This window comes from Lepisma saccharinum, chromosome 14 (assembly GCF_977018435.1).
Source record: "Lepisma saccharinum chromosome 14, izLepSacc3.1, whole genome shotgun sequence".
In the NCBI taxonomy this organism is placed as follows: Eukaryota; Metazoa; Arthropoda; class Insecta; order Zygentoma; family Lepismatidae; genus Lepisma; species Lepisma saccharinum.
Window position 1 is genome coordinate 71,782,856 of NC_139242.1, and position 26,891 is coordinate 71,809,746.

The window sequence follows — 26,891 nt, forward strand, 5'->3', positions numbered from 1 at the left end:
AGTTATATTTGCAGACATGTTGCAGGGTTACGGCTATAAATAACATTAGCTGTGATATTAGTCACGTAATTCCTCGTGACCGTGTAAAGTTCAGCAAATGTCGGGTAATTTGAATTGAATGGACTTCTCATATTCTGCTCTTAAGAGTTTTTTTTCATGTTGTGTGCCGTTAAATTAGTGACCTTGCCTCTACCAACCTTCTACTGAAGGATCTGAGTTGGAGTTCCTTCATCTTCTTTATGTTTAATCTAAGTAGGTTAAAAATTTATATAAAAATAACAAATGAATTACTATTTGCTGTTCGGCCTCTCCAATCCTGCGGTAGTAGCGTCGTTGCCTTGTAATCAAGGGGTTCCGGGTTCGATACCCGGTGGAGGCACATAGTGGTTCGGATTCCACTTTAAACTGTAGGTCTAGTCCCGATTACCCTTACTGTGCATAAAGTGGACCTAAAACACTAAGTCAACCAACCAACCAACCATTTGCTGTTCAATTTGACTTGAGTTGCAGCTTGATCACACTTTTAACACATTGTGGTTTACACAAAAATTGAATTGGAATGTATCAAATCTCGAATTGCAACTAGAATTTTCTTACCTTTGAATTTCTGATGCACTCATAGTTAGCACTTACTAAAAACATTGTGTAAAATATTTTATTTTCTAATAAGTGGGCATTATTATTATCATCAGTTCATCGTCAAATATTTTTAAACACATCTTGGTTGGTTCATGTTTACTTAAAACAACAATTTTAATGTAAATATATGTCAAGTGTCCCTTTTAAAGTACATTTTGAAGAATGTTACTGATTAAGAAAACAAACTTATTTCTTAAATAAAGTTTCTTAGATTTGTTGTTAGACAAAAGCAGTTAATTTTATTGATTTAGCACACATTTCCATTATCTCTAATAGAAATAGGATAAATTTATCAGCACATATTATTGGTATTGGCAGAGTTGCTGATCTGAGAGGTACATAACTAGCCTCCGAAAGCAAATAGTTTTTTTTGTTGTTGAATTGTTTTTTGAGCACCTACAATTTATGTTGGATTTTGTCTCAACCTACAGTGTGTTTATTTGCAACTTTCACTTTTATTCAGGTTTTTGGGCTTATTCTGAAATACATACATTTTATGCAGTGCAAACTTACGTCACTCGTATTTGAGCATGTCGAAACACATGGGAAAATGAGAAGTTGAATGTTGTGGATAATGGGGATGTGATGGGAGCTGGTGGAAATGTGTGTGTTCAGTTGAGGACAAGCACAGAAATCAAGGAAACCAAGTTCGAGTATTAATTGTAGCACCTTTTGTAACTGAAAATGTCAATAACAGTATCAACGAAACTTGTCGTATTGGATAACTCCTTTCCTAGTGTGCTTGTGGAGTGTGGATTTTGTGACACAGCATAGATTATGAAATAGCATAATATGTAGTGCCTTTTTGCAGCAGAATGGTTACCGCCATTAACCGATCAGCAGAAATGTCATGACGTGTATCTGATGCAGAAGCATGCTGATCAGCTTATGTGCATAATAATAACCCTTTGTGTTGCGGCACGTGAGGACCAGTGCCTGCTGGCTGCCTGTGTCACTTCTTACCGGTGGGGTTTTGATGTGAACCCCCAGTCGTACGTTTCCATGAGGTTACGCTAGTCATTCTTAGCTCCCCAATTTCCTCACAATGGTTGGTGGCCACCGGTCATACTAAAGCCGAAATCTCAGGAGAAAAGTTTTTGCACTTTCCCCAGAAGACTCTAACATAATACAACATATAATGTTTTTTTTTACAGAATTTGCATTCCTTGCAAAACTGGTGTTTTTTTTTTGTTTTAATGCTTTTAGTGCCAAATCGAACCAGTGACAAAAATTATAATGAAACAAGTTGTTTGTTTTGATGCCCTCTATGCATTTCTGCGGTATGCGGTTGCCATTTTAGTAATACCCTGATTAGTTACCCTTACTGGTTATGTAAGTCTAAAATTCAGTTTTGAGATACTATAGGTTCAGTGGCATGGCGTGACTTTTTCAAAAGTGTTACTGGCCATCAGTATGACAATTATTCTGCTAGACGTTATCATCTACATCACCCCCTCCCAAAAAAAATGCCTTCGATCTAGATTTTTTTCAATCCGCTTAGTGATTTACCCAAAATCACTCCTAGCAAGAACTACCACTCATGAGACAGTTACCACAAAAATCCAATGAATAGTGGTTGATCCTTGTCAATCTTGCATTTATATTTATTTCTTTGTAAATGAGGTGGAAAGGGGAAGGAGAAGAACCACACATTTCTTGGGTCAGTTTGACATTTGTGCAGTGAGCAGATGACAGAATTCTTCTCCTCCAGCGACAGCTAATTTGTGGAAGGGAACTCCTGCTGTACATACTATTTTTGTCTATTATCCGACCAGTTTCAGTTGTAGTTCAATCCAGCCTTAGCTTTGCAGTCTAGCTCTAGTTGCTCTTGCTGCCAATCCAATATGACAACACTGACCGGTAACTGGACCCCTGAACAGGCATATGGAAAACCCCATAGCACACTGTCCGAAAGTCATCCCCCGCTCTTCCCTTGCATTGGCACCCTCTTCGCTTCAGTCGGCTGCAGAAAAAATGTCCTCGGCAATATCTACTTGACGGCAACGCTATTGGTTAACGTATTTAACAATGTTGTTATTTTATTGAAACAACTTTTTAAATCCTCACTTGCTGTAACACCGGTTACATGCCTCTGTAGGTTGCATCAGGATATATAAATTATGCACACACCATCCTGCACAATCAAAAGAGAAGGTATTTTGCAGCCCTTCTGGATACCTGGACTGTTTAATTACGTATCCTGAAACAACTGTAGCAGCTTAATTTTTCTGATTAGTTTCAGTTATTAGTTAGAAACAAATATTTTTCAACATTACTAATATCTACTGCTGTTGATACATTTGTAGTGACTGCCCAATTTATTTACTCCAGCTGGAAGTTGTCTTCACATATCAACACCTGGCAGTCAAGAAATTGCAGTATACAAGGTTGCTACGCATCTGAAAACCTGGAAAACAGGGAAATGTCTCGGAATTTGACTTGTCAGGCAAAAATCAGGGAATTTTGCATATTATCTCGATTTGGTTGGTTGATTTAGTGTTTTAAGTCCACTTTATACACAGTAAGGCTAATCGAGACTGGACCTACAGTTTAAGAGTGGAATCCGAACCACTATGTGCCTCCACCGGGTATCGAACCCAGGACCCCTTGATTACAAGGTGACAACGCTACCACTGCGCCATCGGGGAGGGTGCATATTATCTCGAATTTATGTGCATTTTGGTTAACATTTAAATTTTGGTGTAAAAAGAAAATATAAAAAATATTAACAAGATTACAACACTAGTACAATTTTACGTAATGAACATTAGCCAAACTGTTCTATGTTGATTCTGCAAAATAGTATTAAGTACATGAATAGTGCAGAAAGTGCTTTTTTTCCTTTTTGATGTGATGGAAGTGAATAATTATTGGACTTATATATTTAATTGAAAAACACAAGGTTCAAAAGCAAAAATCATGGTGATAAACTTGGACTGTAAAACCCGGAAATGTCAGGGAATTTCATAATTAAAACTCCGTAGCAACCCTGAGTATAGATCAGTCTGAGAAAATCACAAATTTTAAGTTGTGGAAACAATTTTGAAACCAGATGTTGGTTTTGTTGCTCATATGGTGCAAGCATTGATGGTCTGTAAATTTTCAACAACGATATTACGCCTATACCCCCTTTTTTTCAGTTTTAACCTTTGTTAGGCCTACTCGATGGTGCAGTGGTCGCGTCGTCGCCTTGTAATCAAGGGGTCCTGGGTTCGATACCTGGTGGCAGCACATTGTTGTTCGGATCCCACTTTAAACTTTAGGTCCAATCCCAATTAGCCTTACTGTGCATAAAGTGGACTTAAAACACCAACTCAATCAATCAATCAATTAACCTTTGTTAGAGTATCATCATTCTATTCTCTGTTCTTTCTGAATCATTGCTTTTATGTATTTAGAATTTTTGTTTTCTTCTAGGGATAGAACTGATCAGTTAATACTCAGTCATATGTAAACATTACTAGTAATTTTACTGATCCAATAGTTGTGTAAATAATCTGTAATTTACAACAAAATTTAGCTATTTTAATGAAAATAAAAGTATAAATCATGCTATTTATTTGATGCCTTTATTTTCCAGGACATCCTTTCGGTTGGATGAGAATGGGGATGTGACGTGGAAGGTTCCTGATGGTGTAGAGCCTATACCACTCTTTAGCTGCGAAACATATGAAATATATTCAACATCTCTAGGAGGCGTGGTGGTTAGATTTGGGGCTTATGCTGGCCATGTAATTGAATTTAGGGTAAGTTTTTTTTCGTATTCACTTTATGTATAGACTTTCGGTTTGAGAGGAGAGGGAGTGGAAGCTAGAAAATTGATAATAGTAATATCAGATAGCAGTTTATTAAAAACTCAGTGTTGCTACAGGATACCCAAAAAGTACGGTTCAAATGTGGCTATTAATGTACATTGCAAGGCTTGAATTGTAAAAATGTAAAGTTTGTTAATTAGTAGATTGCAATGACTAGTTCAGAATAGCGTATCAGTTTGTTCATAAAATTGCCAATAATTGTGAAGACTTCATAGCTCTTTTATTTTTCTCATGCGAGGGCAAAACACACTTGTTTTATGCTGTTGTAAAATAATTGTTAAATAAGGAGTTTCTTTTTGCATTCACAGTTTAATTCATTTTATTTAATGAAGTTTAGTTTCCTGATAAAGTATTTCCATTTTACATTTGATCAATTGGAATTGGGAGATATTTGTAGCAGTACCCAGTTTGTGTTAGTTAAGAATTACATCACCACCTGAGTTGTGGGCCTTTTGTACTGTAATGGTTATGTAGGCTACACCAGCAGTATAGATGGAGGAAGTGCATGGGTTCAGTTTAGGCATATTTAAGCGGTAGAGGGCATACAGAAATATAGTAACCCAAGTTTGAGTCATACTTATAGCACCTTTTGTTCGTTTTACTGATGCAAAATAATCTAACACTGTTATTTTTAGGGGTTTTTAGTTTATTTTATCTGTGACGTTTCGTTCTGGTTTCCCAGAACTTTTTCAAGCTACACTAAGATATACATACAATAACAACCTCACATGGCTAGTCATTCTACACTTCTAAGAAATGAATATCTGTGTCCTTATTTCCTCCTAGGTAAACTGGTTTTTCCTTACAGGTGTCATAGCTGGCTGTTTCTCCCCTCCATCCTGTAACCTACTCTTCTCCCTACCCTCCTCCTTCTGGTGGCACTGACCTTCCCTTTCTCCATTAACTCATCTTCCAAGTTGAAATCTTCCATTTTGTGCAGAAAATTGAAGGTGGCTAAGGAAGTTAAACCAACTTATTTTCCACATGCTTTTTTATCAGTTCTGCCCATTTCATTCCAATTTCCCCTTCTTTTTTGTTCATTTTCTCTCCCTTGTTTATGCATATGTGCTTTGTTTCTGCCACTTTTCTCTCTATTTCATTTTCCATCTTCTGCTTCATTTGTATCTTCTTAATCTTGTGCCCATATGTCAACACATGCTCACTCAATGCTGTTCTTGGATCTTCCTCTTTAATGTCTCTCCTATGTTCTTTATTCTCTTGTTGATGCTTCTCCCTGTGTCACTTATGTATTGTTTTTAGGGATGGGACCAATTAATCGGTACTTTATCGTTATCGGCCGATATAGGCATATCGGTGTATCGGTTTATCGGTAAAATTACAGATTACAGAGGTTGTTCCGTCTACGTTTGGCCAATTTCGTTCCTCCCCCCCTGCACTCAGAATGAACTCACCCAACCTTGGTCAGGCATGTTTGTCAGTGTAGTGTGTGAGCTGTAAAAGAGTGGTTGTGTTTTCTCACTGGGCCAAAAATCCCGCCAAAACTGAGCCGCTTTTTGGGAGGAGTGCGTTGTATAACTTTCCAAGTGTTTGCATTTTCTCGCTTGGCCGAAAATGTTGCCAAAACAGTTGCTTTTGGGAAGGTTATGTTGTAGCCTTTTATGACGCAAAGTTCAGAGTGTCAATGATCAGGAAGTAGTGTAAGAGCAAGAATTGTGACGTTAGTTTGACTTTATTCAAGAATGTGATCAGCAAGTATAAGGATTGCATGGCCCCAGCGTTCGGTTCTCCAACAAAGGGGACGAGAACACGGCCATGCACACAAGCCACCACCAGTATGCAAGTGCAAGGTGCTGTTAACAGTTTCCAAAGACATATTTAGATGATTTTCCATCTGTCTTTGGGTCGGTGGATTCTCTTGCATGCCCATTCTGCGAAGTTTCGCCTGCATACTGGTGGTTTGCTTGTGTGCACGGCCGTGTTCTCGTCCCCTTTGTTGGAGAACCGAACGCTGGGGCCATGCAATCCTTATACTTGCCGATCACATTCTTGAATAAAGTCAAACTAACGTCACAATTCTTGCTCTTACACTACTTCCTGATCATTGACACACTGAACTTTGCGTCATAAAAGGCTACAACATAACCTTCCCAAAAGCAACTGTTTTGGCAACATTTTCGGCCAAGCGAGAAAATGCAAACACTTGGAAAGTTATACAACGCACTCCTCCCAAAAAGCGGCTCAGTTTTGGCGGGATTTTTGGCCCAGTGAGAAAACACAACCACTCTTTTACAGCTCACACACTACACTGACAAACATGCCTGACCAAGGTTGGGTGAGTTCATTCTGAGTGCAGGGGGGGAGGAACGAAATTGGCCAAACGTAGACGGAACAACCTCTGTATTTTACCGATCCAATCAATAAATATCTTATAATTTAGTGCAAAATTCTGCCATTTTGTTGTAATTTTTATGGATAATCTTGATGCCCTACTTTTTAAAGAAAGTAATTGTCTAAATATTCAACTACTTTTGCACTGCAGTCACCTCGAAACAGTCATATTTATTAAGGAGATCAATGAACATTTCAGGTTCTTCATGGACCATTTCTAATTTTATATCGGATCGGTAGAATATCGGTTATCGGTATCGGTAAATTTTATATCGGAACTTTATTGGTATCGGCCAAAATTTCATATCGGCCCATAGCTAATTGTTTTACTTGAAAATATCACACCCATCGTCATTTACACATAGTTACTGGTAGGGTCTCCCAAGTCTGAATAAGCAACCTATTTGGTGAATGGCTCAAGAGACTAAAGAAGATGGGTGATTATCTCAGTGGGAGGGGAGACAGAAGAATCGTTCACACCCTGTCTTGATGGAAGAGTTTTGATGTGCAGGCTGAGGAAGTGAACACTGAAAGAAAATCCATGCTTCAGATAACTGTGAAGGGACGTCTACCCTTCTGGTTGAGTGCCAGGTTAATACCTCTTATGAAACCCAAGGGAAGTGTAAGAAGCTGCACTGCTAAACTGGTGATGATCGAAGCAAGTAGAAGGATACATGAATTAAAGATTGCGAGCTGGAATGTTAAGAGCTTCAACAGAGCTCAGGCGACATGAAGGTTGTTAAAAGAGTTGAGGAATTATGATACTGCTATGGCAGCAATTCAGGAAATTAGGTGTAAGTGGAAAATAGAGGAAATGATAGATGATATAAGGGATAGTGCCATTTTCCATGTTGGATTTGATGGCATTACTAACTGTGGAGTGGACTTGGTTGTTCATAGGAAGAATTATGACGTTTAAAAATTTCAGTGGAAGATTGTGCTATATACATGTTGGCGGAAGAGTTAGTTTTAGTCATTGTAATCTACTGATTAACAGACCTTACACTTTTTTTTACAATTCAAGCTTGGCAATGTACATTCCACAATAAGTTTATGTTATGCATTGATAAAGTCTCAAAGTATGGTCTAGAAGTAGTATAGAAGATACAAATGCAAAGCTCAGGAGAGGTTGAATTGAATTGAATTGACTTTATTGCTGGGCGATGTTCATCTGTTGCTGGTCTACCACCTAACCCTAAAACGTACAGATTAAAATTACAATAAAAATAAAATTCAAGATTTCAAAGAAATTAAACAAGAAAAGTACAATAGAATAAAATCATATACAATAGAACAGATTCAAATAAAAATAAAATTCAAGATTACAATTAAATTAAACAAGAAGTACAATAAAATACAATAGGAATAAAATCCCGTACAATAGAACATTGAAAAAAAAATATAAAATTCAAGATTACAAACAAATTAAACAAGAAAGTACAATAAAATGCAATACGAATAAAATCTTACAATAGAACAATTTTAGCATTGAATTAGATAATAAAGTAATTGAAGAATGAAAGATGAAAACGAGATAAAAATAATTTCTGGCAACTCGCAGTATTTTTCATTATTCATACCGGGTGGTCCAAAAGTCCCGGACGGTAACATATCGTGAGAAATACACATCGAATCGGAAAACGAAAAAATATGTGTTTAATAAGTGAAAGAAAGCTGTTCAATGGTATCACACTTGATTCCCCACCTCCACCCCCTGGGAGTGGGGTGGGGGGCAAATGTGAAATTTTAAATGGAAACTCCCATTTTGTATTGTAGAATCGGAAAGAGCACTTCATTCCGAGTCAAATGAGCTATCAAACATCCTTCTAGCTCAATTAGGAACGGAGATATGGTGATTTTAAATTTTCACCCCTTCCATATACTCACTCTATTGTAAGGTCTTGACGTGCAGATTCCGAATGTGCAATCGCTTTCACTCTAGCTCAATTAGGGGCAGAGCGTCCCTTTGAAATTTTTTGGGGTTGTATGAAATTTTCACTTTTTTTATTTTTATTTTATTTATTTTTTTAAAATTTTATTTTATTTATTTATTTATTTATTTTTTTAATTTTTAATTTTTTGGCGAAAATTTAAAATCGCTAGGAGAAGCTAGGAGGATGGTTGATAGCTTGTTGGACTCGGAATGAAGTCCTCTTTCCGATTCTACAATACAAAATGGGGGTTTCTATTTAAAATTTCACAGTTGCCCCCACCCCACCCCCAGAAGGCAGGGGTGGGGAATCAAGTGTGATATCATTGAATAGCTTTCTTTCACTTATTAAACACGTATTTTTTCGTTTTCCGATTCGATGTGTATTTGTCACGATATGTGACCGTTCCCGATTTTTCGACCATCCGGTATGAATAATGAAAAATACTGCGAGTTGCCAGAAATTATTTTTATCTCATTTTCATCTTTCATTCTTCAATTACTTTATTATTTAATTCAATACTAAAATTGTTCTATTGTATATGATTTTATTCCTATAGTATTTTATTGTACTTTCTTGTTTCATTTCTTTGTAATCTTGAATTTTATTTGAATCTGTTCTATTGTATGGGATTTTATTCCTCAGATAGAAAAGCTGACATAAGGAAGTAAATGGAAGGCGATGTGGCCTGGGAGCATTTGCTGTTTTGAAGAAATGGCTTTCAATGAATAAATATAATAAAAAATAATTACATTGCACATTTATTTGGGTCGTGCATGGGTGAGTGCGCAGATAGGCAGCAGCCGCTACTGGCTGGTGATACTTGTTCCAAGGCATAACTTTACGTAATTAGGATAAGACACTTTAAGTGAGCCTTGATTACGTGCATTGTTTTCCAGATTAACCAACCTGATCCACAAACTTTAGTCCTTACGTGCGAGGGCTGGTGCCTGCTACATTGCAACAGAATTCAAGAAGTTGATCCAGATCCTCCAGTGGATTTTTCATTTTCTCTGCTGCCTGCTCTGGAAGATGGGTACTTCTCCGACCTGACTATTAGGGCAGAAAACAACAAAAAGGTGAGATGCTGTTCCCTAACACTGGAATGTAACATGTGTGCCAGTAAAAATGTAGCACATAAAAAACTGATATGGTTCAACATTGACAAACAATTTTACATTTTCAATGTTGTTTTTGAGTAGTCATGTGGTAAGGAAACTAAGAAGATTCTGTTCTTAAAAGTGGGTGATTATTGCAAAAACATTTCAGTGTTCTTTGCCATGTCATCTGTTTGAAAATATAAGTAAGACAAGCACACACTCTCTCTCACCTTTTCTTTTCGTAACAAATAATTCTCATCATTACATTTCACTGAATAAGAAGTGTGAAAATAAAATAATTTCCTTATCATACCTTTGTATCTTGTAACTAGAGTTGAAGCTCTATGTATGAAGAAACCTCAGTAAAAGAACAATTTAAAATTCATTTGCTTAGTGTCCTGATTGGAATTCATGAAAAACTTGAAAAAAATCTTATAAATCGATGAAATGAGTATAGCCAGTGCTTAAAAAGAGTTCAGTTGTAAGCAATACATTCATTGCATGGAAAATTGATGTACACAAGATGAATTGAAGATCTTCTAAGGAAGTGTAAGTATTTCATTTCAGGAACATTAAACAAATGTTGCAACTTGAAGAAATGGACTGGGAAACTAGTTAGTAGTATTTAGAGTAGTATTTGTTGTCCTTAGTTTGATTGATGAGGTAGAGAATAAAGAGGCCAAACTCTTGAAGTCCACTTTATGCACAAAAAGGCTAATCGGGGGCTGGAGTTACAGTTTAAAGTGGGATCTGAACCACTATGTGCCTCCACTAGGTATCAAACCCAGGACCCTTGATTGCAAGGTGCCATCGGAGAGGCCCTATTTTTATAGTAAATGCAAAACTACAATAAAAAAATTAACAACACTGTATTGTATAAATGCTGCATATCTTCTCCATATCAGTTATACAGCACATTCCTTTCTTGATAAAGAGATTTTCCCAATGATGCTTTTTCTTGGCTCAATGGAACATATGATTTACCATGGTTTTATATTTTGCAGTTCGATGTTCACACATGTATACTGATGCTAAGTGCTCCCGAGTTGGACTGGACTCAGCAGCCGCTTCCTCTCTCAGGTTTACCGGAAGATGTTCTTGGAACCATTCTTCACTTCTTGTACGCAGAGTGTCTTCCTGCCAATCTGTCAGAGCAGACAGCAAGGCAGTGCATAAAGGCTGCCACTTCTCTTCCTGGCTTCGGAAAGTTCGTCCGCATGTGTGAACTTTACCTGAAGAATATGGCATTGAAGCAACGTAAGTAAGATTGCCCCTCTGGTGCCCTCAGATAGTGGTAGTTTTTTGTGTGTTAATCTGAAATTTTTGTTATTTTGCATTTTGACTTATTAATTATGCATGTGGTCAAGAATTTATGCTATTTTTTTACAGTATAGTAAATTTACATTGTAATATATCTGTACTAAGATTTGATAAAATTGAATATTTGGAAATCTAAAATTGTATAGTGTGTGGTTAGAATTTGTTCCCTTTTGTGTCTTAAGAATTACGTTCTTGTATGCATGAAGTTTTGTAAAAATATTAAAGTAATATGACCATTCCCCACAAAGAATGACGTCTGAAGCATTAATTTTTCTAAATCTCTTGTTAAAGTATAACTTCAGTTTTCATCTTAACCGGCAGGTGTTTTTCATTGAATACAAATATATATATGTATTTTTTTAATTTCCAACTGTACCGAAGTAGGGGTCGCTTAAATAAGTGTTAAGAAAAAGGGGATATAAGGTCAAGAGAAAAGCAAGAAAGGTCAAGAAAAAGTAATGAAAAAATCAAGAATTTTGGGTTTGTTATTTTGATAGACACCCTGCTCTATGACATGTTTTACACAGCACCTGGTATACACCAGTAACTTCTAGATTTTAATTCAAAACACACCACTACAAGGAACACATATCAAATTAATTTTCACATAAAGTAGTGATTTTTGATGTAATACAACCAATTGTGCTACTGCCATAAAATTTTACTGTACCTGACACCATATTTACAAGAGTAACGTACACTTTTAAGTCCAATTTATGTACAGAAAAGCTAATCGGGACTGTATCTACAGTTTGAAATGCATTCTGAACCGCTATGAGCCTCCACTGAATATTGAACCCTGAACCCCTTGACTACTAGGTGACAACGTTACACATTGGGGAGACCTACAGAGCAATCTGATTTTTAAAATTCCATGTGTACGTCCTTTCATAACCTCTCATGCATTATCTTTTCCAGAGATCATTGGCCTTGTCTCCGACATGCACACCTGTGCAAGTCATATAATAGACTATTTTAGTAGCAAGGCTTCCCCTGGGGAACATGCCTCCAGCAGCATTGGGGAAAGTTTGAATTCTAATCCTGCCAGGTTGTGCTTTGTTGTGAAACAGTCGGTGAGAGAAGCTGCCGTTGGTGAGTTTTACATTGTTCTAATTTTAATACTATTGTATGGGCATGTGCAAGTTTAACGGGTCATAAATCATTTCTATTGTTCTGTCCGTCAGGCTATAAAATCATTTGTTTCCTTACAGTTTAAAGATTTTATGAACCGAGAAATAACCATAAAAATGTCAATGCACCTTCAGTAACTTGCCGTGTGTTTGCAAATCTGGGAACTGGCTTGGGAGAGTTTGGCAATTGTTTTTTTGGCCACAGAGAGAAGGGTAATAAAAAGAGAATATGTTTCCCCATATATGTAAAATAAATTTGGCATATACAGTGGAACCCCAATTTTACATTCCTCAATTTTACATTTTCCTGCATTATATATTCAATCTTGATGATCCCAACATAGCAAAATATTGTACAATTTTCCTTGATTTTACATTTTCCAGCATTTTAAGTTTTTTCAGCTCAATCTCCTGAAAAAAATGTAAAATCGAGGTTCCACTGTAATTTGGTATTCACACCTGGAAAGCAAACAAAAGAGCTAATTGCTAAATGCAAACATTTGTTTTTAGACAAATTACGGTATCAGTTGCAGTTTTGTTTGCTTTGAGCAAACTAAAAGCTACAGTGGGAGACCATTTATGATACATTAGGAGAGGAGAAAGAAAATCAGCAGTATGAATAAATATGAAATTTAGTGAACTGAAAAACTATAAAATATTTTAGTGTGATAGAAATATTTTTGGTTGCCCTATCAATTTTTTCTACCATCCTTGTTAGAAAAGTTCTGGGGCTGTCTTAATATCGGTGACATAGTGGCACCGAAGTTGTTCCATTTTGTTTTATTCAAAGACATGCTCTACACCTGCATGTGCTTCAACATTTGTTCAGTGGCACCCTGTCAGGTCCCTTGGGCTCTTGGTAACACTTTCATTGACTGAGGTTACATTTTTGTTTGCTGACAATGGACATCGAAGGAGAACATTGAGTGTGTTTAAACTGAGCTTTGTCACCAACCCTGGAATAGTGCAAGAAGTTGTAAGAACAGCATGTCTGTGGATGATAACCCAAGATCGGGTTGACTTTTGCCTGACACTCATGAGCCAATATGTATATTCACTGATGAGCTCATATCGCTCCTTTTTAGAGCACAATGTTTGCAAAAGAGGAGACTGATATTCCAAGTTGTGCACACTTGGTCTTTGGTTTGTCATACATGATTATGACAGGCCACACACTGTTTTTGGGATGCAAGAATTTTGTGCTACACACCAAACAAAAGCACTCCACATGCTTTATTTCATTTTTCTGTCTTGAAGATAACACCAAAAGGAAGGTAACATGGTAACATTTCAGCAATTCAAATGGTAGCAATAAGTGACCTGGTGAATATTATGAAAGGAGCTTTCTCGAGCTGCTTTCAAAACCTCCATAGACACTGACTACAGCGTGTTGACATCAAACAGAAACCACTAGTTGATAAGTCAATATTTAATTTTCTAGTGCAACAGTACCAGAACTTTTGTAACAATGGATGTGCTTCTAGTCAACACTTGATATAAGTAACTACTAGAGATGCAAGGAAGCATCAAGTTCTGGCTTATTGGATGTTCCATATCTTGAATGATCTGTCTGTCAATGGGAATCAAGAAAAAGTGATAATTGAGTGACTCAGGAGAGTAAAACTTTATAACTCCACACTCCGTTCAAAATTGAGTTAACATTGAATTCAGTTGCGGTACAATGGTGAATGAAGTTCCTTCAGTAGCCAGTGAGTGAGAAACACACTGGAACATATGGGCAACCCATAAGTCACAATGTAATGGATGAACTTTCATCTGCGTTTTTCTCTGTTTCATACTTTTGTGTGTTATCAAGTTTTAATCCCGAGCCACTCAATTGATATTGTCTTGAACAGATGAAAATAGTTGATAAAATTTACTGAAAGATCTATCATGTTTTAGTTTATATGACATTATCCTCTTTGGTAATTTTGAATTATATTATTTGGACCACTCTTAATTGTTACCCATGGCACTAATTAATTGTACTTGTACCTGCTTCATCGCTGACCTCCATGGTGGAGTAGTTAGCACAGCACGCTACGATGTCAGGGTACTACATTTGAATCTCAGCCTGGGCATGTGCATTCTTTGTGAGCCTGACTTATATATTTCATAATATCGATACTCATCCTCATCATTGTGTGTAGCCAAATTGGCAGGAAAGGGACACTAAATAACAAAAATAAAATATATGTGCTATGTCACCTTGGTGGCCAAACATGTCAAGTGGTAACCTTTTCATCTCACCACTGAATGTCCCTTGTTTGATACCCAGGTTGGAGGTGAGTGATTTTTGCGAGTATTGTTCCATCTATCTCGTCTTGATCCTTATTATCATGATTAGCCAAAAAGTACAGACACAATGTAATACAACAAGAATACCATACCAATATAGCTGTTGTGCAGTAAGCATATCTGTATGCTGAGTTCATCATCCACAGTAGAGAGTGCTGGAAGTTTTTGTAGATTCTAGCTAAGGTACTAATGCTGAGTACTTTGCCTTGTTGTGTATTAACAATGCATTTTTCTCTATGGTTTTTCTTTTTTTAAAAAAAAAAAAGAAAACTGTAAAATCATTGGAATTAATATATAATAGGGATGGGACCGATTAATCGGTACTCTATCGGTATCGGCCGATATAGGCATATCGATGTATCGGTTTATCGGTAAAATTACCGATTATTTTACCGATCCGATATATCTATAAATATCTTATAATTTAGTGCAAAATTCTGCCATTTTGTTGTAATTTTTATGGATAATCTCGATGGTTTACTTTTTAAAAAAGTAATTGTCTAAATATTCAACTTCTTTTGCACTGCAGTCACCTCGAAACCCAATTTATTAAGGAGATCAATGAACATTTCAGGTTCTTCATGGACCATTTCTAATTTTATATCGGATCGGTAGAATATCGGTTATCGGTATCGGTAAATTTTATATCGGTACTTTATCGGTATCGGCCAAAATTTCATATCGGCCCATCCCTAATATATAATAATTACAGTTTTATTTTAAAATGTTTCATTTGGTTTGAATCTTAAATGTATGATTTTTAAAAAGGAAGACACTCAAATTACTAGTTTTTTAAGAAACAGTTAATGCACGTACAGTTTTTCCCTGGAAAACCTTCAATTAAATGTCAATTTTGTATTTTAATTTACTTTCAAACTTCAGAGCATAATACTAACAGAATGTTTTTGTTTGCAGCTGCAGTTAAGTTGTTGTTACTTTGTGATTTATTCACAAAACGTAAGTCGGAGTTGTCTCGGGAAGAGAGACATGAAATAATCCGATATGCAAAGTCACGCCTGCCTATCTTCATGAGCCAGCTGCACCGATTCCTGCAGGGTGTGAAGACTACGTTCAGCAGTATGTCTCCTAGTCAACGCCATGAAGTAGCAACTTACCTTGTTCCTGAGGTATGGTATTTTAATTTACATCATGGTTCAATGTTGTCAGTGGTCACTAGATGAAGAGAGAATGTATGCCATTATTTACCTTCAGATAAAATAACGTCCTGTAGCAGTCCTGGGTTCGATTCCCAGTGGGAAGCTACTTGATAAGAAGTAGTAGTGTTCTTCGATCACAGCGGCAATGCGATCCGATGCGTGGACAACGCGTCGCCCAATGAAAAGCCACTCTGGGAGGCCCTCGCTCTTCGAGGGCTGTTACGCCATAGAACTTAGTTTAGTTTAATTTAGTAAAGCTGAAGTCATACTAGTTCAGTGCTCTGCAATTTGAGGGAGCTAGTGAGTGGTTGAGTGCAAGATTATCAGATTACACAGTCCTATGTTTGGGTCACTGCAGTGTCTGAAGGAACATGCAGAATCATGAGGTTGAGGGGGGGGGGGGATAAATCTAACTATGAAAGAGGACATACGTTTCAGTATTGGTACTTCACTTGTGTGCATTCAGTTGTGTCCATGATTTTTGTATGTGTAATGTCTGTAACATTTTGTAACAAATACTGTCCAAGTGCAACGAAGACTGTTTTCGCATTGAACCTTGCATCGATAGTCTTGAATGCAGACAGACTGTAGTTACTCTCATTTGTTGTGATATGTGGTTTTCTGGTGAGGGCAGGGTCAGTCGAAGGATCAGTTGTGTCTCTCGTATATTACATAAAGGCTTGTTCTTATCTGTTGAGAATTATCCAGAACATAATAAAATACCAGCACAAATTAAAATAAACATTTTTTATGGGAACACAACCACTATTATACTTATTGTGCAAAGCCAGTGAAAGAAAATTGATCCAAATAAGAAGTAAAATTATTTGTGATATTTTTATTTCAATTGGACAACATTATCAAAGGTACACTAACTAAGATGGCCACCAGTCCAAACACCTGCGGTAATTCTACATTCTACATTTGTCTTCCTTAATTTAGATCATAAAACTCATCTTAATGATTATTCAGAGCTCCTCCTTAGATGCATGGCTAGAGCAGTCCTGGGTTTGATCCTCAGTGGGAGCTCGAAAATTTTGCCATTGACCCATCATTGTGAGGACAACCAGTAATTCTATGAATCTCATTCTAATTATTATGCAATTAAATATACAGGGTAATTATAAATGATTCATCGGTTTTGAAAGGGCTGCATTAAAAAATATATCACACATACAATAAAGAATGCTACATGAAAATAAACAGAAACTGTCCAAGTTTCAGACATACTTTCACAAATGTTCAATGTGGCTTTCTTTCGTCACACGACACACATCTATGTCATAGTCTAGTTTGCCCCACACGCACTCTAGCATATCCTTACTAATGGTTGCAAATGCAGCTGTAATGCGATCTTGCAGCTCAACCAAAGTTGTTGGTAGTGGTGGCACATACACTGTGTCTTTCACATGCCTCCGAAGGAAAGACTCGCAAACCGTTAGGTTGGGAGATGTAGGTGGCCATGAGAAAAGCACTAAGTCATCTTCAGACATTGTCCAATCGAGGCATTTACACAGGCAACCCGTTTCCTTAAACTGTCGATGCCATCGCAGAATGCTTTGCTGACCTGATGGTGCAGTTGCAAACTGTCTCCGGAGTGCACACTGTACGGTAACAACAGAAAAACACTTCTCATATTCCAAAATGCAGCATGCTTTCTGCTGCATTGACAACATTTTGGAAACTAGGTTTGTGCTGCCATCTGTCTGGAGGCACCAAGGTTCTTTCATTTTATGATTAGCACACACATATTAATAGTTTTGGAAATATTTCACTTTAAAACCCGGTGAATCATTTATAATTACCCTGTATATTCTACTTGAAAGCAATAATAACAGACTCTGGTCTCAAAAGCCAGAAAGCAACAGTGATGGGACTCGATGTTAAGAAAACACGTCACCCAATGAAAAATTGCTTGACATGCCCTGAGTTTAGTTTTATATTTATTAGGGCTGAGCCGATACCACTTTGAACCAATACTCTTACCGATTCCCACCTATATCGATACTGATGCTTGAAAAATGTAACAATTGAAGTTGTTTAAAATATTGGTTAATATTAGCTACTGGGTGACTATTCTACTCCAATTATATGGAAAAATTTACCAGAGTTTTGCTTTGAAATATTCAAAATCTTGCATCAGAATATAAATATATCTGTTGTGTAATCACAAAATTAATTTTTTCACATGATATTGTTACAAAATCAATGGAAACTTCGAATTTTGCATTACTTCTGGGATAAGTGTCATGAACGAACAAAAAAACATCAGTATCAGCTCAGCCCTAATCTTTACGAGTATAAGTATGTTGTCAACATGAATGTTTTGCCATTTTTCAATGTCAGAACAGATTGTATTAAATAGGCAATCACTATGCTTGTGGTTTCAGTGAGGAATAGATATAAAATGTTTGAAAAACTTTTGCTATGTACATTTATGCTGGAAGTCCAATTTTACATTCCTGGATTTATGTTTTTCTTATTGTAAAGGGTCTACCAATTTGAACATCAGAACTTTGAAAGAGTGTTATGGCAACACTGACTGGAATGACGAGATGGAACTGTGACATCTGTGTGCAGTAGTCTGTGGCAAGTTATCATGGAGAGATATACAATGCAACAACGCATAGAAATTATTCGAATTTATTATCAAAATTAGTGTTCAGTTCGACGGACATTTCGTGCATTGAGAGGAATTTAATCTTTTCTGATAAAGCATATTTTTCTCTTCATGGGTACGTAAATAAACAAAACTGTAGGATTTTGGCAGATGAAAATCCGCAAGTGATTCTGGATGTACCCCTTCATCCTAAGGAAGTGACTGTGGTGTGGACCTTATTTTTTTGAGGACCAACATGGAAATCATGTGACTGTCAATGGGGAGCGATACAGGAATATGGTGGTGCAGTTTTGTGGCCTAAACTGGCAAATCTTGACATCAACAATGTGTTTTTCAAACAGGACGGTGCAACTTGCCACGGCTCGCCAAACAATGGAATTATTGCAGGAAAAGTTCCCCAGACGAGTTCTATTCAGAAAGGGGTGATGTGAACTGGTCACCAAGATCATGTGACCTAACCCTCCTGGATTATTTTCTATGGGGTTATGTCAAATCTCAGGTCTATGAGACTAAGCCACGCACAGTTCGTGTCCTGAAACGGAACATCGAACGAACCATTGAGGCTATACCGCTCAATATGTGTGCAGACATGCTGGAAAATTGGACATTCAGACTCCATTCCACCCACCGAAGCAGAGGAGGACATTTGAACGACATATTGTTCAAAACATAATGTCATTGTTTGCTCTTCAAAATAAAAAAAAATATATGTCATTATCACTTGTGGATTTCATTCTATCTAATTTTAAAGATCTGACATTCAAATTGGTAGACCCTATACATTCAATCTTTATGTTCCCAACATAGCAAGATGTAAAATTTCTCCAGATTTTACATTTTCCTGCATTTTAAGTTTTTCACCTTGGTCTCCTGAAAATGTAAAATTGAGGTTCCACTGTAATCATGAAGATTTGATTGAAAATAGTGATTGTATTGATGCAGAATATGATTATATTGAGCAAGAAGTGGTGACAGAAACCATTGGTTGCGATAATGACGCAGCAAAGTTAAAGAAGACAGTAACAGATAAATTATTACTGAAATTGAAAATATTGTTTACATTACAAAGCTACTTAAAATGAGGAAGAATATTTCAAAGTAATATGAGGTGTGGCTAGAAAAAAACCGGATTGTTGCTACAAAATCTTCTATTGGTTATTTTGTACATAACGAACATTAACCCCTTCAAAGTACTCCCCTGCACTATCGATATACCTCTCTATACGAATCTTCCATTGCTGGTAGCAGTGCTGGAAATCATTTTCTGAAACCATGTTCTTGACGTCCGTCACTTTTGTTTCCACAGATTCTACGGTCGTAAATCTTGATTCCTTTCAGTGCTGATTTGACCTTTGGGAGTAAAAAAAAAGTCGCACGGAGTGAGTTCCGGTGAATAGGGTGGATGGTCTAACACTGGGATCCCATTCTTGGCCAAGAAAGCCTTGAATGACAATGCCGTGTGGACAGGAACATTGTCCTGATGAAGAATCCATGGCTTGCTTTTCCACAAATCAGCTCGTCGTCGTCTTACTTGCTCACGAAGTGTCATCAGCACAGTAATGTAATAATGTTGGTTGACAGTTTGACCTTCGGGTACCCAATTAATGTACACAATCCCACGGATGTCGAATCAATTCACTGACATTTGCAATGTTTGATTCCGTTTTAGACGTGCAAGGCTGTCCAGGACGGAAGTTGTCCGCGATCATTCCTCGTTCCTCTTTAAAACTTTGATGTTTCACTTCGTCCACAAGCTACAGAGGAAGTGATCGCCGTGCACCCTGGGAAATCACAGTCGATAGGCAGAATATCACGTTATACACTCATGCACCGCTTGACCGTGACGCGCTTGCCATTTGTTGACAGCAACATCAATCCGGTTTTTTTCTAGCCACACCTCGTATATCAAACGTGTGCAAGCAAATATACTAATTTTTAGATATAAAACAGAAAAAACCTAAAAGTTTGCATTACAAAACTCAATTATGAAAATAATTGTTTGCACTCAAATTTGTGTTCAGAACTTTTGTACTTTGCATGCTAATAATAATTTATCAAACTCTAGAAGAATAAAGGCATCATCACCAAAACATATTTTTCATGCTTTTTTTTTCAGATTGAGACAATTCTGGACACTGTCTCGGCTCTGGTAGTAGAGGTGAAGTCAGCTTTAGAACAAATAATACTGGCATTGTCCCCTTCGGATGGTTGTAGAAGTCAGAAAGCTAATATGGGCGAGGTCTTGGGAAAATCTCTAAAACATGTAAGTGTGTGTAATTGTTCAACACAAGTTGAGTGAGAAGAAATTTAGCATTCTTATGGTTTCATTAAGACTTACACTAAAATTACTAGAAATATTTATTCCCTTTACTAAAAGCAACTGTGCATGCTATATTGCCCCATCAATTTTTATCAATATTTTGTTCATTTTCCAAAAAAAGTTTTAGCAATTTTAGGGATTTTCTTTAACACTGCTAAATGTCACCTGTTCCTATAATTTCATTACATAATTCAGTAGTAACAAAGTGTATTACACATCCATTACACATTGTGCAACTGTGGTGGACTGAACCTTTAGTTTAAAGTGGAATCTAAAACACCATGCCGTGTGTCTCCAATGAGAGTCAAACTTGGTGCTCCTAGATTACATGGAGACAGTGTTACCACTACACCTGTGTTCGTGATAATGCATTTTAATAACTGTGTTTATTATAGATCACGGATCAGATATTTTATATCTGATGTTCTGCGTTAAAAACAGTAATGACATCATCATCCTGTAAACAAGGAGTCCTGGGTTTGATACCTGGAGAAGCAAAGTGGTTCGGATCTTACTTTAAACTATAGGTCCACTTGACTTAAATCAAAACTCAATGCCACTATCATTACTATGTAGTTGATATTCATTTATTGACAAAACAAAATTAAACACTTCTAAAAACGTGAAAAATGTGGTTGAAAGTGCTTACCATTTGATCTAAGGAAAGCATATACTCTACTGCCCAGGCATTCAGTGTGTTGTTGTTATAAAATTTTAGGAGTTGCAGTACGGTCCTGCTTGCCCTTTTTAAGCCATTATTTTCCTGTAGTTTACGGTTGTTACAAGCATAAGAAAACAGTTTTTCGTTGCGACGTTTCAGGAGAACACACGCTCCTTTCATCAGACATTTATTTTCATTTTGAGTAAAGATACAGTTATAACAATGGTTAGCAATTTTTTAACAAAAAGAATCCGTTATATAATGGATGTTGCCAATGTTACATTGTTGTAATAAAGCAACTTAACTGATGGAGGGAGCGTGTGTTCTCCTGAAACGTCACAACGAGAAACTGTTTTCTTATGCTTGTAATAACCGTAAACTACAGAAAAATAATTCTACAATGCAAGAAATGCGTACATACAAGAAAAACTTTTTAAACCATGTTTAACATTTTCATGTTTTAATTCCTAACCTTATAACATTAAAATCTGCATTTCATCCACTAGTAAGCACACTCGTTTTGTGTACGAGGGGAGAGTGAAAAGTTTTGAGCCTCACATGGAAGGAGTGATGCTAGATAGTTAAAATTTTGTAGGATGTAAGGTGTGAGTTTTAGGACACACTGTGTGAACTTTTATGAAATTCGCATGTTTTCTTCTATGTTTTTTGTCAGGTTGAAAATGAATGAAGTGTCAGAGAAGAGAGTGACCGACAGGGCCGTGATTCAGTACCTCTGTCGGAAAGGTCTCGCTGCACAGGCTGCTTTGGTCGAGTGTGGCTGCACCACACTTCCCCATCCACCTTATTCCCCTGACCTGCCCCCTTCAGATTTTCCTCGCTATGAAATATTCACTTTGAGGACATCACTTCCACACGGACGAAGGCGGTCATTCCGTGGTGCGAGACTCGGGACAAACATTCTACCAGATGACCGTAAACAAATTGCAGCACAGAATGCATAAGTGCATTGATCTGGGGGTAATTATAGAGATTATGTAGAGAAATCGTAACGAGAAACTGTAGCTCAAACACCCCTTCCCTGTGAGGCTCAAAACTTCTCACTCCCCTCGTGAGAGTGTTTTATTTTATTTAAATTATTTTTTGTATGGTAAATATATAAGAAAGTGCACTATAGTAGCATGTGCTTCAGAGAACATATAAGAAAATGAAAAAAAATCAGCACAGAAATTGAAACTGTAGTGTATCAATTCACTATATGTATGTATTTCTTCTCAGGTACTTCATATACGAGAATTAAGCAAGCTTAGGAAATTTCATCAGAGAATAACTTTTAGCCTTCTTCACCTTCTACAAAAAAAGTGAGTATGAAACAAATGCTTCTTTAGTGTTTGTCTCTTATTATATAACATCTCTACAACTTTTGTGCTTTACAGATTGTTATGCTCTTGCATGCACATAGAAATAAATTACGCCAATGCCAGGAGTTTGGTTTCTCCATGGCTCTATGTATGGTCATATCTTTTTTCTGACATTGCAGACTAAAGTGCACTATTTTTAATTATTGAAACATTGAAACATGGTTTTCACTAAATTGCGATTCTCAGTGGTACCAGAAATGTTTGTCATTTTACGTAGCATCATGAAGATACATGTTCATGTAACACTATGAAGCATTTGTGTGTTATTTGTTAACATATACATTTTAGAGAGAGAGAGAGAAAAGAAAGGTTTGTATATATTTTATTTCTTTCTCATGCATTTCAGATGCTAACTGCATAAAATGCAAAAGAAATAATGCAATAATAATAATTATTATTATTATTTCAAATAAAATATATTTTTGTTAGTTTATAATATTTATTATTGTATAATAACATTTTATAATCATGGTAATAATAGCTACTTATTATTTTTCTACTATTCAACTTTTATCATTTGCCCGTCCCCCTTGCAAAAATTTCTGCCGATGTCTATGCTCACGATGCTGGTTCAACACCTAAAGTTTGGGGGCTTCCAGCAGGAACTGACCCCAGTACTGCTTGCACCAAAGTTGGGAACCCTTAATTTATAATAAATAATAAGTAACCCATGAGGCCTACCTACCGACTGCTGGCCTCATTCCCATCTGCCGAGGTAAGAGATCATCCAACCACTTATGGGATGACGTGTGGTCAGCACAACTAATCCCCAGTTGTTGTAGACTTCCAGGTTGTGCTTCTCATTCATAGCTCCCCAATTTCCTCATGATGGTGGGTGGCCACGGCCACTGGTCCAATGCACAGGCTGAAGTCTCAAGAGGAAAGTTGTTACGCTTCCTCCAGGAGACATGAACTTGTGCGCATTCCATAGCCAGAGCCCAAAGCATGATACCTTAGACCGCATGGCCACAGTGTGGGACACCCTTAATTTATACTGAATTATCATTTATGAAAGCATGTAGATATAACTGATGATCGTGTGTGTTGGTGTAGCTGTAAAAGTATATGCGCATTTTGCATTAAAAGAGAAGTTTGTAGAATATTAAAAGTGCACTGTTTCTTTGCAGGGAGAGTTTTAATGAAATGACTAGTGCCAATAAAGTAAGGTCAATATCCAGGAACCTAGAGCAGCTGATAGAAGAATTACCTATATTTCTTCTTAGGCTAGAGGAAGTTACTGCTGCCTTAGATGACAAGCTTGAGTGGAGAGAATTTAAGTTCTGTTTTAAAGTAGGGACATCCAAAGTGGTATGTATTCTAGTTTTTAATTTTTTTTTCAGACAAAAATATTATGCATAGAAACACGCGACACTCTTTATTTTCTTTAAGTTTGAATGATACCAGAAAATAATATCTACATAGTTGTTAGCACTACTTATTTGCTAATTAGTTCTTAACTAATTTAATTATAGGAACACACTAGTAAATAGCCATTTCAAGATTCCTAGTGCAAAATCTCATCACTGAATGTTCTGTGTTTGAGTCCCACCTCTGATATGCTTTTTGATTTTTTTTTTCTGCTTCATGAAATTTCATGTAAAATCATCCAGCTCATAGAAGGCCTGTGGCATCAACTGCCATTGGAAGCATTTTAGATAAGTGTGAAAGTTTGAAGAAGACTAAACAGTGTAAGAAGGAACCGAATTAGCCATGACCAAGCACAGCAAGTTCAACTACATGATCACACAAGTGGAAGAAATTGTTGTGGGGGACTGCTGATCAACTGTGGGAGACCACTTTCATCTGTTTTAATATGCACATATCATCGTGCATAAAACGTAAAAATGCAGAACATTTCCTCCATGTGGGTGCTGTGAAAGCAGAGCCTTTAAACTTCCACCCACAGGAATGCAATTTTTTCACGTCCATGAGGTGTCAATCCATGCAATGGATGATGACATGCTGTACTAGAAACAGGAATGTCAACATCTACAGTGACTAAAATACATCCAATGCAGGATGGCACCACCAGGAGCCTTCTGCCATCCATACAATGGTGTCAACTCCCTGGTACAACCTTCATGAATGTTAGCATCTTTTAAAATGACTTTCGTGTTTGACCCTGCTGCAATTCCTGACAAAGCAAATAGGGAGCCTTAGAACTTTAATGCACTTGAATAAATTATGATACTTTCTGATAGCTGACAGCATCAGTGTAATCCTAAATACATATAAATCTCTGAATAGCAATATTTGATCTGTGAAAAAAATATAATGTCCAAGTTCAATTGTAAAATTATAATGCCATTATTATTATTTTTAATGGATCCTATTCTCATGTTTTTTGTATGTTCATAATAGTAAATATATATTATTCTTTGCAGTCTGGAGTGCTTCAGAAGCTTCTAGCACACCGAAATACACTTCGGGATGTGATGGTACAACTGTGCGACCTCGTTCAGAGGGACACCTTCACTCAGTCACTCCTCAGTTTGGGACTGCTGGATCCATCACATTACGGTGGCCACACGACAGAGAACAACCATACGACAAGAGGGAGTGGCCACTCTACACCAAAGCAACATGGCTATAAGGTAAAATCAATGTTACTTGTGTTTTTAATCTTTCATGTTTTCCATTGATATAGGAATGATTAATTTTGATAAAAATTGTGTGGTATTGATAAAGTGCGTATTTAAGTCAGTTGATCAACATGGCCACTAGCCAGGTATAAAAGGTTTTGTGTGTGATTGAATTTGCAAAATCTTGTGGAGATACATGAAGGACCAGGATTTTGTTCCTCCCCTTCCTTCAAGTGAGGATGATCTTAAACAACGCATGAGAACAGCCTCTGGGACTGTTGACATGTACATGCTGACACACATTTGGAGACTATCGCATTGATATCTGTCAATTTGCAAAGGATCACACATTTGTAGCTTAGCCATCAAACTTCAGGACATAGTCTTCCAACCTTGTAAATATTTCAGCCATGTTATTAAAACTCTTGTGCTGTAAAACTTTGAAACTGTCTATTTCCTTTAGGCTCACCGTGCGAAGAAATGCATTTTAACTGTATTTGTGTCATGAGTGTAAAAGTTCAGTACCCCATTTTTGCAAACAAATGTGTACATTCTTTTTACTTGCAGCAGCCACATCAATATCTCCCTGCCTATCTAAACACTGGGTGTCATCCAATGCTTGCAAGAAGAAACATTTTTTTATTGTTTAGGCATCTGATGCGAACATAAACAAAAAGAAGACTTGCAATTTATGTGACAAAAAAAGTCAAATGTTCCTACACATATTCCCAATTGGGGTCATATTTCTGAAGTTAAACTTCTCATACAGTCATGAGAAAATTGCTGCTGTTAGGAACTTATTGAAAAAATATAGTTACGGTACATTCCTACAGGTTCCACTGAAAAACAACCGTGCCTTGTGTATTGCCTTCTGACTTAAATTTGTCTGCTTTGACTGCCAGTAAGGAATATAAATTTTAGCAATGTTATGGTGTATTTTATAGTCCATAACAATGGAAATTTTCTCCTGAGTGTACGTACCATAATAGAATTACGTACGTAAAGTTTCGTGTTTCCAGATTGGATATTTTTTTTTCCCGATTAATTTTGGAAAATTTCTCTTCGCTTGTTCAGGGAAAGGGTTTGAAACGAGCACTTACATGTTGAAGACTGCAGCATTAAAGGTAGGAAAGTAAGTATCCATAGGAAAACCACATTTTCATATGAACAACATTTTAGCCTTCTTTTATCCATGGCAGGTATCATTTCTGCAGGAATAACACATTTTAATCTTCATCTTTTGTCCACTACAAGCCACACTTCCATAGAAATAACACTTTTTCACATGTAAGGTCTCCTGTGTCAGAACCTTTCCCTGAAGAAGTGAAGTGAGCTTTTGAAATATAGGGTAGCAACCTTGTGAGGTGCCATGGTGAATCTTTAATTATATTAGTTACTGTTATACATTCTTCTTTCTCCCAGTTGAACCTTGTGGAATCTCTTTGTGTTCCACCAGCAGCAAGGAATAGTTCGTTGTCTAAGAATGCCATCCAGTTGCTTAAATCCGGACAGGGGACTGATATGGTGTTTGAGATCAGCACACAGGGTAAGTGATTTGATTGGTAGTAGTGCTGTGTCTTTCCATTTTGG

At 36.9% G+C, this 26,891-nt stretch overlaps 1 protein-coding gene across 1 annotated transcript in view; it reads left to right on the forward strand.

Annotated features, from left to right (window-relative positions):
- LOC145999016 (uncharacterized) overlaps positions 1–26,891 on the forward strand; it is a 51,116-nt gene that overhangs the window by 12,306 nt on the left and 11,919 nt on the right. Inside the window, exons 3-12 of the mRNA XM_083135900.1 lie at positions 4,220–4,385; positions 9,634–9,813; positions 10,839–11,091; positions 12,073–12,246; positions 15,498–15,709; positions 20,476–20,622; positions 22,577–22,659; positions 23,847–24,027; positions 25,104–25,313; positions 26,724–26,847. Coding sequence (XP_082992026.1) covers positions 4,220–4,385; positions 9,634–9,813; positions 10,839–11,091; positions 12,073–12,246; positions 15,498–15,709; positions 20,476–20,622; positions 22,577–22,659; positions 23,847–24,027; positions 25,104–25,313; positions 26,724–26,847 — 1,730 coding nt within the window. The remainder of the gene's footprint in view (positions 1–4,219; positions 4,386–9,633; positions 9,814–10,838; positions 11,092–12,072; positions 12,247–15,497; positions 15,710–20,475; positions 20,623–22,576; positions 22,660–23,846; positions 24,028–25,103; positions 25,314–26,723; positions 26,848–26,891) is intronic.